The 19,210-nt window shown below is 32.5% G+C and overlaps 1 protein-coding gene across 3 annotated transcripts; it reads left to right on the top strand.

The window, feature by feature from the left end:
• The first annotated feature begins 4,130 nt into the window (after nt 1-4,130).
• Nucleotides 4,131-12,597, top strand: LOC105421925 (2-alkenal reductase (NADP(+)-dependent)-like). Of its 3 annotated transcripts, none has more exons than XM_088870412.1 (5): nt 4,131-4,943; nt 9,303-9,480; nt 9,691-9,859; nt 9,974-10,056; nt 12,046-12,597. In XM_088870412.1, the coding sequence occupies exons 1-3, from the start codon at nt 4,710-4,712 to the stop codon at nt 9,705-9,707; spliced, it is 429 nt and encodes a 142-aa protein (XP_088726538.1). In that variant the 5' UTR covers nt 4,131-4,709; the 3' UTR covers nt 9,708-9,859; nt 9,974-10,056; nt 12,046-12,597. The 3 variants fall into 3 exon arrangements, with proteins under 3 accessions (XP_088726538.1, XP_088726537.1, XP_088726536.1); XM_088870411.1 differs by having other exon boundaries at nt 4,298-4,943; nt 9,303-9,484; nt 9,697-9,859; XM_088870410.1 differs by lacking the exon at nt 4,131-4,943 and having other exon boundaries at nt 9,412-9,484; nt 9,697-9,859.
• The last annotated feature ends 6,613 nt before the right edge of the window (nt 12,598-19,210 follow it).

The following is a 19,210-nucleotide window of genomic DNA, read 5'->3' as shown; positions in this document are numbered from 1 at the left end:
ACATAAAAGTTTAAGTTCTTAAAAAGGGATAGAAGCAAACGTTTTTTCACTATTCATTATTAACTATCTACAACATAATTTATTATATTATATATTTATATTTATGTTATTAATGTAATTTGTATTATATAGTATATATTGATTATATATTATATATAATAGATAATATTAATATAAATATATATATATATTTATGATATCATATATAATGTATAAATATAATATATAATATAATATATAAAATATAGGGAAAGTATACAATGAGGCCATTTACCTTTAGTACAATGTGGTCACAATTAATCTTGAACATTGGATGTGAAATTGGGTGGTTACATTTATTTCATTGACCAAGCTTAAAGTTCAAAAGAAATTTTCTCAAACTTTGTGACATATCCATGCTATCAGATTTCACATGGGATAGTTGTAAATTATAGTGAACTCCCTATACCAAAGGTAAATGGTCTCATTGTATACAATCCCATATAATAAATAGGGTGTGGTTTGTATAGAGCCTAGGCTCTAAACTATCAAATTAGAGCCTACCTTCAAATAGTATTGAGAAATGTGTTTCAATATTGAAAATTTTTGTAATAGCCTTAAAATATATTTTTATGTTTATTTATAAAATTTAAAGCTTAAAAAATAATGCAAATCGACAGATCTATGAAAATTTGGAAATCTTGACGATCCAAAAATGCGTTACAAAATACACTATTTCCAAAACTTGAAATCCATTTTTTTCTCATGCCCATGCTTTTTGATGTCGAGATGATCAATTTGAAGATATTTGAGCATCAAAACAATATCTGCTAGTTAAGTTTTTTAGGTAGGTTCAAATTTGATTGTTTAAAGCCTCGGCTCTATATAAACTTTTCCCTAACAAATATGGGTGTGGTTTGTATAGAACCGAGGCTCTAAATAATCAAATTGGAGCCTACCTTCAAATAGTATCGAAAAATATAGTTTCAATACTTGAAAGTTTTGTGATAGCCTTAAATTATGTTTTCATCTTTAGCTATAAAATTTAAAGCTTAAAAAAATAGTGTAGAACAAGCAAATCTATGAAAACTTGAAAATCTTGTAAATTGACCGTCCAAAAATGCGTTACAAGATGCACTATTTTCAAAACTTAAAATCCGTTTTTTTCATGTCCATGCATCTTGATGCCGAGATAATCAATTTGATGATATTTGAGCATCAAAACAACCTCTTCTAATGAAAATTTTGAGATAGGCTCTAATTTAGCTCTATCCGAACTTTTCCCAATAAATATTGGACAGCTCTATGGATGAGAGAAAGTGAAAGCAATCAATTTGGAGAGAGAATGATTCACATTCAGATTTAAGGGAGAGAAAATTATCAATTAGAATTTCACGCATTAGATTATTGGCTATGGAGTTTTTTGGAAAGCAAAAAATAGGAGCCCCAAAAGGATGAGAGAGATGAGAGCATGCAATGTAGAGAGAGAACGATTTCATATTGAAGAGAAAATTATGAATTCGAAATTCACAGATTTGAATCATGGAGTTTTCTTGAAACAAAAAAAAAGTAGGAAAGTCCACATTTTAAAAAACCTAGGATCCATAGATCTTAGACCTTTTAAAGAACAAAACAAAAGCCTTTGGGTCAATTGTATCCATAAATTACGGGAGAAGATACCAATTCCCATGAAAATAGATCCCTCCCCCAATGATAACGCCCTCTCTCTCCCCCCTTGCCCCTCCAAGATCGGATTTGGGTCCCTCTATCTCTCCCCTTCCCCGAAAGGTCACGCCCATTTAAAAACTTTCGATATCACTTGCTCTGTACTATTTCTATAGAGTAGAGTTCTTTTTTATTTATTTATTCATGTATCCACCTCTGCTAAAGGGAAAGGTTAGTATACTGCCAAACTGAGGGTCAATCCGACCATCACTGTTGTATTTTATATTTTAATTTTAATATTTTTTATAATATTCAAATCACTTAAAAATTTAGAGGTGAGTTATCTAAAAATAAAAAATCTAATAAAAATATCAAAACAAAATTTATAAAAAAATAAATAGATCAAAATACTTCAAAACTTTTGAAAGGTATTTTGGTCAATTTATATTTTATGAATTATTTTTTAATACTTTTATTAGGTGCACCTAATGAGAAAAATAAATACCTAAAATTTCATTTATTTGTATTTATAGAAAAAATTTAAAATTAAATATGAAATGAAGTCGTGACTGTCAGATCGGTCCAGATTTAAGCATCGTAGTTGTGTGTTAGTGGGCCTATGCTATAATTTTCCATAGATAAATTCGGCACCTTAAATTATAGAATTAAGATGCACCTAAAATATCATCGGAAAAGTCTATTGTGATGTTAAAAAACTATCTAATTGATCATCTCGACATCAAGATGTTAAAAAAATGATTTCAAAATTCAAAAGTACATTTGCAACACATTATCTAGACCATCTATTTTCAAGATTTACATGAATTTATAAACCTACTTGATTTTAATTATTTTTAGAATTTAAAATTTAATAATTAAAGATAAAAATAGATTTTAAGATCATTCGGTGTGATTTGTATAGAGCTTAGGCTCTAAACAATCAAATTAGAGCTTACCTTCAAATAGTATCGAGAAATGTGATTTCAATATTGAAAATCTTTGTTATAGCTTTGAAATATATTTTTATATTTATTTATAAAATTTAAAGTTTTAAACAGCGTTTTAAAAAACGCCGAGTCGAACCGGACTCGCCCGGTTCGACTCGGAAATCGTGAAAAGGGGACCGGATCGCCCAAAAACGGAAATCTTCCGGTTCTAGAGAGAACCGGATGATTCTGTACAGTGAATCTCCGATTCACTGTACGGAATCGGCGAGTCCGAACAGTGAATCGGCGATTCCGTATGGAATTTTTTTTTTTTTTTTTTTTTTTTTGTTTGTTTTGTAATCCATGATAGATTTTTTTGTAATACTTGATCGATTTTTTTGTAATCCATGATCGAATTGTTTTTGTTTTTTTGTAATCCATGATCGAATTTTTTGGTTTTTTGTAACCCATAATAGAATTTTTTGTAATCCATGATCGAAATGTTTGTTTTCTTTTCTTGTAATCCATGATCGATTTTTTTGTTTTTTTTTTTTTTTTGTAACCCATGATAGAATTTTTTGTAATCCATGATCGAATGTTTTGTAATACATGATCGAAATGTTTGTTTTTTTTTTGTAATCCATGATCGAAATGTTTATTTTTTTTTTTGTAATCCATGATTGAATTTTTTGTAATCCATAAGCGAACTATTTTTTTCTTTTTTTGTAATCCACAATTGAATTTTTTGTTTTTTTTTGTTTGTTTTTTTTGTTTGTTTTGTTTTGTAATCCATGATCGAATTTTATGTAATCCATGATCGAATTCTATGTAATCCATGATAGAATTTTATGTAATCCATGATTGAATTTTTTGAAAATTTGTGATTTTTTTTGTTTAATCCATGATCGAATTTTTTTTTGTAATCCATGATAGAATTTTTTGAAAATTTGTGATTTTTTTTTTAATCCATGATCGATTTTTTTGAAAATTTGTTTTTTTTTTTTTTAATCCATATTATTCAAAGAGAAAACGAGAGAGATGATGATTCTGAGGCCACCCTATCCCAGCCATATTATTCACATATTGAGTCCCAACAGCAACAGTGTAGGGATGAGCACGAAATACTGTAAATTAAATGCTGAATGGCGGTTCATGCAGGGAAAGAACATATCAATATTCGCATATTCATTCAAAAACATGAAAATTCTTAATGGAGTACCCTCATTTTTTATTGAATTCCTAAAAAACAATATTTATAATGAATTTTAATAATTTTTTTGAATTTTTTTTAAGCTTTATTCTGATCAATTCACCCGATTCCCGATTCGGATCGCCGATTCGCCGATCCGGATCGGTTTTTTAAAAGCCCGATCCTGGTCACCGATCCATTTTTTAAACCATTGGTTTTAAAAATAATATAGATCAATAAAATTATGAAAACTTGAAAATCTTGAAAATTGACTGTCAAAAAATGTGTTACAAAATAAATTATTTTCAAAACTTGAAATCTTTTTTTTTTTTTCATGTCCATGTCGAGATGATACGATTTGAAGATATTTTGGGATCAAAATAACCTCTTCTAGTGAAATTTTCCAGATAGGCTCAAATTTGGTTACTTAGAGCCTCCGTATGAACTTTTTCCTTCTGAAAATTTCGACACTAAATTTAGTAAAGTTTGGATGTGCACATTATTTTAATCGTTTAAAGTTGCAACCATATTCAAACCTCACTTTATCTTTTAGAGAAAATATAAGGGCAGGGTCTCCATTTGTAGGCCTCAGCTCCATTAATGGACCTCAGCGTATTTCTCAAGGGATATCTGTGGGCACGTTATGCAAGTTGACTAGGTGACAGTAATGCAAGTATGGAGGCCGCAGAATAGAAAAGAAAAAAAATGGAGGCAAGAGAGAGAGTGGTTTTAGAGAGAGGGAGGGAGGGGAGGAGTGAAGAACTCGAGGTGTATTTAAAATGGAGAGAGGAGAGAGGGAGAAGAATCGCCGATGTCATTTGCAGAAAGAGATAAGGCTCTGAGATCCTGGGTATTCCTCTTTAGAGAGAGAATCACAAAGCCCATATAAGTGTTTTCTCTGGTAGAGAGAGATAGGGATCAAAAGTGTTCGTTCTTTTTGCTCTCAGAGAATGGCGTTAGGAGAGGTGGTGAAGAACATGCAGATCATATTGAAAAACTATGTGACTGGTTCTCCAAAAAAGACGGACTTCGAAATGGTGCCAAGGTCTCTGAAACTGAAGGTACCAGAAGGGTCTAGGGGAGTTTTGGTGAAGAATCTCTACCTCTCTTGTGACCCTTACCTGAGGTTTAGCATGTCGAAACCGAAAACCCCAAGCTATTCCTCTGATTCCAAGCCTGGCTCTGTAAGTGCCATCTACTTAACTATTTCCTCTGCTTTCATCGCTTACAGTTCGATTTTTATTTTAATTTTTATTTTGTTATCGTGTGCGTTGATCTCATTAGCAATTGTGTGTGTTTTAATGGATTACAGTGAAGCTGGCTTTTGTTTAGTTTTTTTATTGTTTTATGTGCTAGTTTCTTCCTTGATTTCCTCTGTTTTAATTGCCATTTTGAAACCCATCTGGATTGTGAATTGCCCAAGAACGATCCTGTTCTTTGGGTGATTTGTTGGGGGTTTCGAGCGGTGGTTTTAAAAAACGGATTGGTGCTCCGGATCGAGCACTCCAAAAACCCATCCGGATCGGTGAATCGGAGATTAGGAGATCGGGAATAGGTCGAATTGGTCGGATTTAGCCTTAAAAAAATCTGAAAAAATTATTAAAATTCATTATAAATGTTGTTTTTTAAGAATCCAATAAAATATGAGCTATTCTATTAAAACTTTCATGTTTTTCATTAATATACAAATATTGAAATGTTCTTTTACCTGCACGAACTATTGATAACCATTAAATTTACATCACACAAAATGATAAGCATAAAATTATAGTTTATCATCATACATGGACTACAATAAGGAATGTATTAAATCGATGAAAAAAAGGCCACCAAAATCTTGAATTAGCAGAAACCCTAATCCACTAAAAAAATCAAATTATTACAACCTAACTAATGCTAATTCAAAATTATTATAGCCTATAACTATAATATTATATATTTAAATTAAAATTGTTGGTTTATATTTTATAATTATTTTACTATACAAATAATAACAAATCCAAAATATCTTATAATATCATCTAATTTAAACTATATTATTGACAACTCTAAGAAAAAATAGTACATTGCATAATTTATAATGCAATTTTTTTTTCAAAAATCTAGTTTTTTAGGTTTCTAGAATAAATTCAATGGAAGAGATTGTTAGTAGAGAGAGATTTCAAATAGCCTCATTGTATGAACCCTATATTTAAATTAATATTCTTAAATTCATGTTAAAAACCATCATGTTATAAAAATAAAAAATATAATTAGACCATTTATGCCTAAGTAAAAAACTAATAACCTAATAATAGGCATTCATATATGAGAAAAAAAAAAACAGCTAACATGCCTTTAAGCCTATATTGTATTTCCTTTACCTATCTAATTTAAGCTTACGATAATCACAGCTCAATGCGTGCTTGAAAACATAATACTTGTTGTATAACCTTTTATTTATTTTTTGACAAGAAATACTTGTTGTATTACCCTTTCTTTTTTTGACAAAAAAATAAGAACATAGTGTTGTCTAGGTACCTTTTATTCTATTTTTTTTGACAAAAAAGAATTTGTTTTTTAGAAGAAAAATAAGAAGATGGTATCTTTTATTTTATTTTTTGACAAAAAGAATTTGTTTTTGACAAGGAAAATAAGAAGATTGTACGTTTTATTTATTTATTAACAAAAAAAAGGCTGCCCAGGTTTTTATTTTTTTGACAAAAAAGAATTTTTTTTTTACAAGAAAAATAAGAAGCTGGTACCTTTTATTTTATTTTTTGACAAAAAGAATTTGTTTTTGACAAGAAAAATAAGAAGATGGTACATTATATTTATTTTTGACAAAAACAAATTTGTTTTTTACAAGAAAAATAAGAAGATGGTACCTTTTATTTTATTTTTTGACAAAAAGAGTTTGGTTTTGACAAGAAAAATAAGATGGTACGTTTTATTTATTTTTTAACAAAAAGAATGCTGCCCAGGTTTTTATTTTTTTGTCAAAAAAGAATTTGTTTTTTACAAGAAAAATAAGAAGATCGTACCTTTTATTTTAATTTTTGACAAAAAAGAATTTGTTTTTTACAAGAAAAATAAGAAGATCATACCTTTTATTTTATTTTTTGACAAAAAAGAATTTGTTTTTGACAAGAAAAATAAGAAGATGGTACGTTTTATTTACTTTTTGACAAAAAGAATTTGTTTTTTACAAGAAACATAAGAAGATGGTACATTTTATTTTATTTTTTGACAACAAGAATTTGTTTTTGACAAGAAAAATAAAAAAATGGTACGTTTTATTTACTTTTTAACAAAAAGGAATGCATGTAAGCATGTAAGAGAGACATGATAACCACTACACCACAACGCCACTTTGTGTATTAACTTTCATAATAAAAGGCTACATTACCTTTTCAAGCTGTTACAGTGGGAATTGTCCCACATCGAAAACTTCAAGGAAAATTAACATGTATAAAAGACTTGAGGACCATCACATTAATAACTATTGAATGGGGCATAGGGTCTCGTGATGGTCAGATGTGGTGACATCAGATAGAGTTCCCCTATTTTGAAAAAAAATCGAAAACAAATGTAGATTTAAAAAATATCCCAATTACCTTTCTAAAAAAAATTGAAATTGTAGATTTAACCAATTACCTTTGCAAAAAAAAAAAATCCCAATTACCTTTTCAAAAAAATTGAAAACAAATGTAGATTTAAAAAAAATCCCAATTACCTTTGCAAAAAAAATTGAAATTGAAAACAAATTTAGATTTAAAAAATATCCCAATTACCTTTGCAAAAAAAATTGAAAACAATTGTTTTTAAAAACACCGAGTCGTGATGTCACTCGGGCAGTTCACTGTGGAGACTTGCCGATTCTTCTCTAGAACTTAAAAACCGAGTCGTGATGTCACTCGGGCGGTTCACTATGGAGACTTGCCGGTTCTTCTCTAGAACCGGGCGATACTGCGAAATTTATTGGAATCGACATGGGGTGACCAATTCCTGTGTCGACTCGCCCGAGTCTGTGCTGTCTTGGCAATTTTTAAATCACTGGTTTTGAGCGCTCGTGGATTTGATTGACGTGATTGCACTTAGTTTTTATAATATTGTTACTCCTTTCTCTCTTGGTTATGAATGATCTTTGTAAAGTCAATTTATTGGAGATTATTTTAGGTGATGTCAGAAAAATCTAAAAGTTTTGGTACTCTGCAGTTGAATTTTAATGGTAGCTAGAAGGTCAACTATTTTAGATCATTTGTAGTGTCTCAACTGTGGAGTATTTCCATTCTTCTCACTAAATCTTATGAAAGGAAAAACTTGCAACATAAGAAACTTATCTACAAAATAATAAAGCAACAAATACAAATAAAAATCTGCACAACATTGAAAAGTTTTCTCCAAAAGTTCTACCCATTACAATGTTTATCATTTGAAAGCCAGATTGAGTCAACTGCATATTGCAGTTAATGGTTATGATCAAGATAAATGGTCTCTTTGTAGACAATCCAAATATATAACATATAACTAACAGCCCATTTTGAAATTCTTGTGTGCTTTCGTGGAGTGGTGTAGCATTTTCTCAATATGGGTAATGACGATGATAGATTTTGGGGTTATTTTAAAATTGTCATTTGTTTTACTTAAAATTGCAGATTATAAATGTGATCAACTTAGTCAATCTGATATAATCTAACCCCTAAGCTAAGCGGACTGGTATCACATAGATATCTATCTATGTCATACTAGATAGATTCAGGTAGATGCTGGGATCGATTATAGCTGATCAGACTTAAGGATGCAATTCAGAACATAATGATACATTCCTATGGTTCCCTTTGTAAAGGGGGGAGAGGGGATGAAAAAAGGAAGAATGAATATCGACCCTTGCACTATTCCAGATCGGGCGAGAGAAATGAGAGGAGGAGAGGAAGATATATGTGACATGGAGATTCTATATCCATCTATGATGCTATACTGAATTGGAGATGCATCAATGATAGAATCATTAATCATTTCTGATTGAATCAAATACTGCTTCGATAGAAATGCTAGTATGTTTGCTATTTATTAAACTGATTTTGATAGGCTACTGGAATTATGATAAGCATAATGCTGAAGTTTTTATCTTTTAGGATGTTCTGTGGCTAAAGTGGAGATGTTTATTAGGATATGGAATAATGGAATATGTAATTCTGCTCTTTCTTTTGCATTTCCGTTTGATTTATTGAGAGTCTTGAGACTGGATAGTATACTCACTGGATAAAGCAATATTTTTGCACCATATACATTAAATTAACAGCATAAGGGTACCAAATATGCCAACATATGTATTTGGAAAGTAGTCTAAGTCTGTCTATTCTCTGGTTTTAATTTTCTTATACGAGCTGGAAACTAAGTGGATATCTTCAAAGTCTTTATGCATCTTTGTTTGGTTTTTTTCCATAGATTTCTAGTAATTAGTAGGCTATTAATAATAGAAGGTGGAGAAATCATTCTCCAAGTTTATTTACTTTTGTAATTTATTTTATCTAACACATTTTCTATGCATTCTTTGCAAGATCATGAGTAGTTTTGGAGTATCTAAAGTCCTGGATTCCAGGCATCCTGCTTTTAAGGAAGGTGACTTGGTTTGGGGAATTACCAGATGGGAAGAGTTCAGCTTGATGACAGAGACTGAAACACTGAGAAAAATCACCTACACTGATGTACCTCTTTCCTACTACACTGGCATTTTAGGTATTTGTCTTTTGCCTGTTCCATCTTTCTTTTTTCCATGTGTGTGTGTGTGTGTGTGACACACACATGGAGAGAGAGAGAGAGAGAGAGAGAGAGAGAGAGAGAGAGGGGTATGTCGATTCAGTTTCTTATTCTTTTTGGGTAGTCAAGCATTTTCATAGTTGGAGACAAGAATATTGAAGATCTTTCATTGTTGCACATTGTCTTTAGGTGTATGCCTGGGCTGACAGCCTATGCAGGATTTTTTGAGGTTTGCTCCCCTAAGAAAGGAGAGCGTGTATTTATCTCAGCAGCTTCAGGAGCAGTTGGCCAACTTGTCGGCCAATTTGCTAAGTAGATAGGCTGCTATGTTGTTGGTAGCGCTGGTTCCAAAGATAAGGTAAGCTGATATCAAAATTTATCTCCTCTACCATTAAAATGGGATATAATTTTACTCGTAATCTTGGATGGGAGTCAGAATGTGCATCATATATGAAATCTATGGCTCTTCTAGGTTAATATGTTGAAGACGAAGTTTGGGTTTGATGAAGCTTTCAATTATAAAGAAGAGCATGACTTGGCTGCTGCATTGAAAAGGTACGCAAACTTTTTCACAATTGAACTCATTTGAGACACTGGCAAAGTCCTGTCTTCAGGTTTGAAGTTTAAACTATTCTTTGTTACAAGGTGGTAGGCTTTACAGTTGACTGGGTGATTACTTAGATGCATTTCGAGAGCTCCTTATTTAGTTGTACTTTAATAGTTCTTAATACTCTTTTCCCTCACTTTCTAGGGCGATCTTTGTCATTTATCAGTGGCAAATGAAACATTATTCCATTCCATTGTATGGGTATGGGGGTTATTTGTATGGGTTCACTTACATTTTCTGTGTTGATAGCACTTCTTCTGGACCATAAATCTATGCCAGCCCCTATGTTACTTAGATATGGGCACAAGTCTCCGAATCCCACGCATGTCTAAGTCTCTAGTGCTTTAACCCAAAAGACCAATACGGCTACACATGTCAATATGTTTATTATTTTGTAATAAAATAATAGACTTTGAATTTATATATAATAAAATGTTCATATTTATTACACTTGATGTTGGTGTTGTGGTACCATAGAAAATTTTCACAGGACATCTTGGGTTCAAACTCTTGTGCTCCATTTTTTTAAGGGCAAAGTTTATGTAGAGCTAAGGCTCTAAACAATCAAATTAGAGCCTACCTCAAAAATTTCACTAGAAGAAGTTGTTTTGATGCCCAAATATCGTCAAATTGATCATCTCGACATCAAGATGTGTGGACATGAAAAAAAATAGATTTCAAGTTTTGGAAATAGTGTATTTTGTAACTCATTTTTGGACTGTCAATTTTTTAAATTTTCAAGCTTTCATATATCTATCAATCTACACTATTTTTGAAGTTTTAAACTTTATAAATAAAGATAAAAGTATATTTTAAGGCTATCACAAAGATTTTCAGTATTAAAATCACATTTCTCAACGCTATTTGAAGGTATGCTCTAATTTGATTGTTTAGAGCCTAGGCTTTATACAAACCGCACCCCTTTTTTTAATATCCTCATCTCTAACTGGAAATGTCGACACTGTGTCTAAGTGTATGGAAAAAGCTGGGATTAGCCCACTAGCTTATATGAACATATGAGCCCAACGGTTCAGATTGAATCTGGGCCGATCTGACAATCACAGATGTCCGAGAGCGTTTGCATTTTCATTTTTTTTCTACAAATCCAAATCACTTAAAATTTTAGGTTTATGTTCTTCTCATCAAGGTGCACCTAATAAAAATATAAAAAAAATTATTCGCAAAAATAAAAATGATCAAAATACCTCCTGAAACTTTTCAGGGGTATTTTGGTCAATTTAATTCTTCGATGTGTTTTACATCTCAAAATTCTCCTGTTTACTGGTTTCTTATTTGGAAGTCACATCTTTTTTTCACTAAATCTTTCATTGCCTTTGCAATTTTATTTGTTTTAGTTTTTGTGTTTCACTCTTTAGGGTGGTTGGGTGACCCAGATTAGTATTATGCTTTGTTTCCCTTCATTGTTCTTTATGATTTTGGGTATTGGCATTCAAAAGAATGATCGTTAGTTTAAAGTTAAGTTTTGAGTGATTTTAGAGTAAATCACTCAAAAATACCTATTTGAAGCCTTGAGGTAGCACCCCAAAATCACTAGCAGGCAAGATGAATTTTTGCCATTGTCCAAGCTGAAAATGGCATCCTTTGCTTCCTCCTTTCTAACCACCTAACTAAAATTATTTTTTTAAAAAATAAAACCAAGAAAAATGAAATACTTAACGAAATTTAAAAGTAAACAAGAGCCTCAAAAGGATCACACCCTTGGAAAGCAAATTTGATCTTCCTTGAAACTTAACTATTCTCTCTCATCTATTTCGGGAGAGCATGATGAGCTTCCCTTGTATTGGTAAGCATGAGATTTGAGTCGACAACCTTAAGAAGTAGGACTGGATATGACCCTAATACTCTCTCTCTCTCTCTCTCTCTCTTTCTCTCCATTAGATACCAAAAAATCAGTTCCCATTGTGAATCTCTGTCAGGTACTTTCCTGAAGGCATAGACATCTACTTTGAGAACAGACATCTACTTTGAGAACGTCGGTGGAGCCATGCTTGAAGCTGTGCTTTTAAACATGAGATACCATGGCCGAATCGCAGTTTGTGGAATGATCTCTGAATACAACCAAGTGGAGCCAGCAGGTGTACGCAACCTATTAAACATTATGTCGAAACGCATTCGAATGGAAGGGTTTGTAATATTCGATTATTGGCACTTGTACCCTCAGTTCCTAGAGAGGACTACTAAGGGCATCAAAGAAGGGAAGATAGTTTATATTGAAGACATTACAGAAGGTCTCGAGAATGCGCCCTCGGCTTTCATTAAACTCTTCACTGGTGAGAATGTTGGCAAAGTAGTAGTTGCAGTTGCTCGCGAATAATTTATATTGTTACATAATGTTTGATACTATAGCTCCTAAAATAAATGCTTAAACATTGATATTATGCTTTTGTAATTTTGGTTTAAAGCTTGGATTTGAGACTCTTTTATGTGTTGGATTTGTGCTAGTGTTGAAGGCCTATTAAATTGTACTAGAGAAGAAGCCATCTTTTTTACCCTGAAGTTTGAATTTGGGCCTAAAGTTGGTATAATTTGGGATTTTCTTCATATCGTTTTTGTTTTAGAGTCATCAGTCTATGTGCCCGAATTATATCAAAATTAGGACATGAAATTTGTCTAAATCTTCATTATCCATTTTAAAGGTAATTTTTTAATTGTGATTTTCTAGCCAATTTCAATCCAAAATCCAAGATTTCCATTCTGCCAAACAAAAACGGAGACAAAAGTTCGTCCTCTTTTTTAGTTATTTTTCTTCAATTTGAGGTCTTGTCTATCAATAAATTGTTTGATGAATGAGAACCCCGTTATTCTTTGTGGACATTGAACGGTCACGGAGTGTTAGGAAAAAGTAGGAAACCCAAATCATGACATGCTATTTGTGTGCTTAGTGTTGGGTTTATGTGGTATTTAAAAGCCTAATGAGAGCTTGTATAAGCATTTTATATAGTGAAACATAAACTCAATGGGAGTGTAGTCTTTTCGTGGATCATACTAGGCAAATGTTATTTGTTGATATTCAGACTAAGCTCGACGAGTTAGGCCAGCTGAGGTTTGGAAAACCCAAGATATTTGGGTATAGGGATCTACCGATAAAGGTTTAGTGGGATTATCCCTTAATGACGTCAGAGTATGTTCAGATGAGAGTCAAGGTACTGTGTGGCTCTTGCGTGTGATGAATAGCCTTTAGAGACGGGGCTAAAACCTTATCGTTATATCATCACACGACATGTACATAGATAGCCGTTTTGAGATTCACCAATGAGCGTGAAGGGTGTACATGTGTGAGAGATTATCCTTATGTACCATATAGTCATGGTTCCATCATGGTCTGAAGGACCATGATTTTTGTCTCTAGGGGAGAACCTGAAATCCATAAATTGGGCTTGCATCCCTTAGTCTATTGGGTGATTTTGGTGGTCCAATCATGAATCCCTGCAGTGGATTGTGGGTCATAAGAACTGTTAGGTCAGTTTGAGAAAACTAGGCGGACCGTGATTCCCAGTTGAATGTGGAGTGCTCTCATATATTGATATTTTCTTAGATCTATTGTATCCGATTCCCATCAAAATTAATTAATTTTATGTTATGTGATTTTTAAAATGTTTATTTGAATTTTTGTGAATCTTATGATATTTTATTTTTGCCATTTAGATTTATAAATTAAGAGAAATTAATTTTTCAATGTTTTAAATAAAATATAAGGTTTAAAAATTCTAAATATGAAATGAAATATTTTTTAAAAATATATGGGACCTCTAAAAAATATGAGGCCCAAAATTTAAATACATGTGGATTAGGTGTGGATTAGGTGGGACCAACACGGGTGGCACGTCCTACTCATTCACGTATTCTTCTTGGGATGAATGTTTATCCCTTGTTGGCTTATCTTTTGAGTATAGCCATGATAAGATTGAATATTTAAAATATTTATTAAATCTTTGAATCAAGATTGGTTGATCCAATAATTAAGGATTTGATATTTTAAAATATAAGCTTTTCTTATTTGATGGGAATAGATATAGGAAATGGATGAGAATAGATATAGGAAAGGGAAGATAAGGGTCTAGCTCATCTCTTTGAATATTGATGGTGGATCAAAGAGATTTATGGCTCAAATCTCTCACCGCACTAGTCTCTTTAAATCGACGGTTGAGATTTGACCTTATGAATTGATGCAACATCTATGGCATAGAATATCTATAAAAAGAGGTCTCCTCATGAGATATGATTCTCTTCTATCTCTTTAACAATCCTCTTTCCCTACTCAAAATTGAGCTCTCTTCCAAAGGGGAGGCACGTCTTAATTTTCTCTCTCTCTCTCTCTCTCTCTCTCTCTCTCTCTCTCTAAGTTGCATCATATCTCTTTCCAAATTGTACTATGTTTTTGATGGCATACACCACCTCTGTTCTTTGTGGGTGGCAAATGGATAGAACCCCTCTCCGTCTCTCTTCATATTTATCTCTCCTCGCTTTAAAATCAAGCTAAGAGGCTTGATAACGATTAAGTCATTGAGTAGATTTTTGCCATAGTAGAGAAATCAACATACCGATCATAGATCCCGAGCACCATCGGAAGGAGGAGACTCGTCATGGGGTATACTAAGCCCGGTTGAAGTAATCTCCAGCAATTTTACCTTTTTAAATATTTACTTCTCTTCCCATAAAACAATAAATTCTAGTTTTGTTTCTTGAATAAATAATTGTATTTGAAGAGGTAGTAATTGAGAACCGATTTTCTTTTTATTTATTTCAAGAGTGGTTTGATTATAATTGGATATTGTAACTGATATTGCCGGTGTAGGGGTAAAGAATTTTTTAAAATATATATACACCGTGTTTTATCCTAAAGTCCTTTCATTGGTATCAGAGCAATATTGATATTTGAAACTATTCGATGTTTTTTTTCCTTTCATTGAGTCGAGATAAAGCTTGGGAATGAGATGTAAGCAAAATACTAATCTTTGTGGTCAAGTAATACACCTCGGTTAAGAATTATTGAAATATTCAAAACACCAAGAAAGACACTTTGCATAATGAGTATTCTGTGCTATTTTGAGGCAGTTATATGAAGACAATAATGATGTATTTCTTTGTTGTATACTCAAGTGATTTTGTGTGTCTTTGAGAGTAGGATCTACCTACAAAATTTCATTAGGAGATCTTAAGGGAATTGAGAGTTATGGATTCATGATTGAAGGGTGTAAGTTTTGATCCCGTAAAATCCAAGAATTGTCTATTGAGTTCCATTTCTTGCTGAAATTTTAATGTGAATCATAAAATCGAGTCTACTTTCAAACAAAAAAAAAATTCAAGAGAAATTATTTGTGATTTGAAAGATATGATCGATTTATTGAAGGGTGAGCAAGTGTTGTTTTTTGCAACAAAAATTATTTCTATGACTTGGAAGTCAAGATTTTATTTATATTCTTAACATAATATCAAGTCTACTTAACATAGTGATATGAGGCTTGTGGAAATATTTGTGTCATCATTATGTGTTTGCTTTTAAACAAAATTAGTTTGAAAGAAAAACTCCACATGAATAAAGATAAAATACAATTTTACTAGACAATGTTTATTCTGGAATTCCGCAGTACAAGTTATTTTGTGATGTGTATGTCACCTTATGTATTTAGCTGAAGGAAGATATTATTTGGGATTCACACCATGATGTTATGATTAGGTTTTGAGTCTAATTTTCAACATATGAGATTCAAGAAGAAATTATTTGAGGTTTGAAAGAAACAATTTTTTATTGAGAGATACTTAGCCTGATTTTCTGCTGAGAAAATTACATTATGACGTAAAAAGTCACTAAAAGGTAGACTCCCTAAATGGTGTGCTTTAGGGATGGAACTGAGCACTATTTTATATTTTTGAGTCTATTTCAGTACGCAAAAGGATTTGAAAAGAATTCTTTATGAGTTGAGAGATATCATATTTTTATCATGGGATGCTCATGTTTTATTCTGCAGTAAATTAAAAGATGTGGCATGTTAATGCACATCTTTGGATTCCCAGTAATGGAGACATTTTTAGGGCTCATTTAACAGGGGTTTTATAATGTACCATGCATATGGTTTATTATAATAAAACTTCAGACATAGATAATACATAGCTGGTAAGGTACAACACACTATATGAAGCGTGTTCGATCTGAGAACAACAAAAGGAAGAAGAAACACAATACCTACAATAACTTCTTGGTTTCTTCGAAATGAAATGATACATAGAGAAGCTTGGAGGTAGCAAATAAAAGTTAAATATCAGTGGGAGGATCAAATTTGTGATATTTGAAATGAGAATCCAATTGCCGAAGAGATGGATTCATCGTGGCATGTGAAATCGGAGACTAATATAGTTTTCATCAATTATGTGATCTTCCAACATTGCCAAACGATTGTAAAAGCAATGAATCAAGAAAGCCTAGGTATCACACTACATGGTTTTGAGGCATTAAATATATCACACATTACATGATAAGGTCATATAGAGAAAGAGGATTCAGTTACTCTTTATATACTTTGGTTATATTTTGGCCAATTGTTTTATGAATATGTATGGAGTGGACATTGAGTGATATGTGCCGACAAATTTGACAGAGCCTATTTATGAATATCATATGTTATAGTGCCTCTTTGTGCTAATAGTACGAACTACTTAAGGTAGTAATACACATGAAGATGTGATTTGATCAAGGGCTTTGAGTCCTAAGTATGAAATATGAGCGATGGGTATGACTCATTCAAATATGTAAGCACGGAGGGAGTGTTATGATGGAACTCGGTCTTAGTGACCATCCTCCCGATAATGTCCAGTAATATGATGTGTTGCATGTGATGATAATCTCTTCATAAAGTCTCTATTTTTGACAAAAAGAAATTTTTGTTAAGATTTTTATATCCATTCTTTAGTCATGTTTTATTTTAGATAAAATTGTAATATGGAATTTATGACTTGTTTTTGTAGCTGTAAACATGACTTGGTACGTGAAATGTGGTAAAATAATTTTTGAAGACTAAACATAATTATAATATTAAATTGGATGTTTTGAGAAAACCTTATAATCATGTTAGATCCACTAATTCTTTATGAAAAATCATTTTATACTGTCATACTATTATCTAACCATTGCTTGTGTATATTAAGTCAACTTTTTTTAAAAATGGAGAAAACCATTATGCCTTAAAGGTATTTATAAAATTGAGAGAAAGACTGTCATGCATGGGTTTTTTTTAAATACTTATATGCCTTGACTCATATTTGTAGTTATTTAAAATCCTCGATTACCTAAGATCTTGAACCATATGAAATGTTGTAGGAAGGCTATCTTGTTAGGATTCATTGACACATGCTATATTGATAGATAACTTAGTTTGTATGGATTTACTATCAAGATGACTAGTGTGGTTGAACATTTGTGGTTTATAAGGTTTTATATATTATGAAACCAATGGGCATTGAATTACTTATTGCATGAGACTTGCTATGCTACCTCATGATATAGATATAAGAATGTTGAAAATGTATATCTTATATGTGTAATAATTGGGTGGGAGCTGCTACAGTCCCATGTCTTTTTTTTAGCTGCTTGGATATTCAGATATATAGATGCAAGATATCTCAAGAATTCAGATGATGTGAAGTCTACATCTGGATATGTGTTCACGCTTGGAGGGAGAACAACTTAATGGAAATCAAAAAAACAGGATGCGGTGGCATTGTCCATCTTAGAGGCAGAATACATGGCATACTATTTGGCGGCCAAGGAGGCCGTATGGATTAAGAAATTTCTTAATCAACTTAACTTTTCAACCCTCGCGTTGGGAGGGCAATGAGGATTTTCTGCGACAACACGGATGCATGTAAAAGGGAGCCACGATTCCATAATAACTCTAAACGTATAAAACTAAATATTCCAGTGGGAGCAGCTAGTGTTTGACAGGTTAGTTGGAACAATAGACTATGGTGTTGTTTACCTATGAAACCCAGATGTGTGGCGTTGGTTGTATGGCTACAAAAAAAAAGCGGTTTGTTTAAAGAGTTCTTTTAAGCCAATGAAGATACGATCCCATACGATGAGGATACGTGATGGATTTTTGTGATAACATATCCATGATTCGCGATGCGATATAAAAGATGGACTACGACTATTTTCGAGATGAGATCCGAGCAGCAAAGAGAAAAGAGACGTTGCCTCTATGAGTCCTTTTGTGAAATGATTGATGGCGAAGCCATGATTAATGTATTGAGAGAGATTGTTATTGGAAGAGACAGATGGGGATGAGAGAAAGTGAGAAAGAGAGAATGTAAGGCCTTCAAAGGCCAAGTGGGAGATGTTGGGTTTTTGTGGCCTTTAAAAGCCTTATGAAAGCTTGTATGAGCATTTTATATAGTGGAACATAAACTCAGTGGGAGTGTAGTCCTTTTGTTGACCATACTAGGCAAATGTTATTTGCTGATACTCGGACTAGGCTCAACGAGCTAGGCCAGTCGAGGTTTGAAAAAATCCAAGATACCTAGGCATAGGGATCTACCTAGAAGGGTTTAGTGAGTTATCCCTTGATGAGATTAGAGTATGTCCAGATGAGAGCCAAGGGACTGTGTAGCTAATGCAAGAGATGAATAACCTTTAGAGACATGGTTGAAACCTCATCGTTATATCATCACACGACATGTATATAGATAGCCGTTTTGAGATTCACCAATGAGGGTGAAGTATGTACATGTGCGAGATATTACTCTTATGTACCATAGAGTCATGGTTGCATCATGGTCTGGAGGACTATGATTTTTGTCTCTAAGGGAGAACCTGAAATCCATAAAATGAGATTGCGTCCCCTAGTCTATTAGCTAACTTTGGTGGTCCAATCTTGAACCCCTGCAGTGGACTGTGGGTCATGGGAACTGCTGGGTCAGTTTACGAAAGCTAGGCGGATTGTGATTCGCAGTTGAAGGTAGAGTGCTCCCATATATTGATATTTTCCTTGATCTACCGGATCCGATTCCCATCAAAATTAATTAATTTTATGTTATGTGACTTTTAGAATGTTTATTTGAATTTTTTTGAATCTTATGATATTTTAT

The sequence above is a fragment of the Amborella trichopoda genome, chromosome 6 (genome assembly GCF_054954075.1).
Source record: "Amborella trichopoda isolate Santa Cruz 75 chromosome 6, AtrichopodaSantaCruz75HAP2 v2.0, whole genome shotgun sequence".
NCBI lineage: Eukaryota > Viridiplantae > Streptophyta > Magnoliopsida > Amborellales > Amborellaceae > Amborella > Amborella trichopoda.
This window is presented reverse-complemented; position numbering and strand designations above follow the sequence as displayed.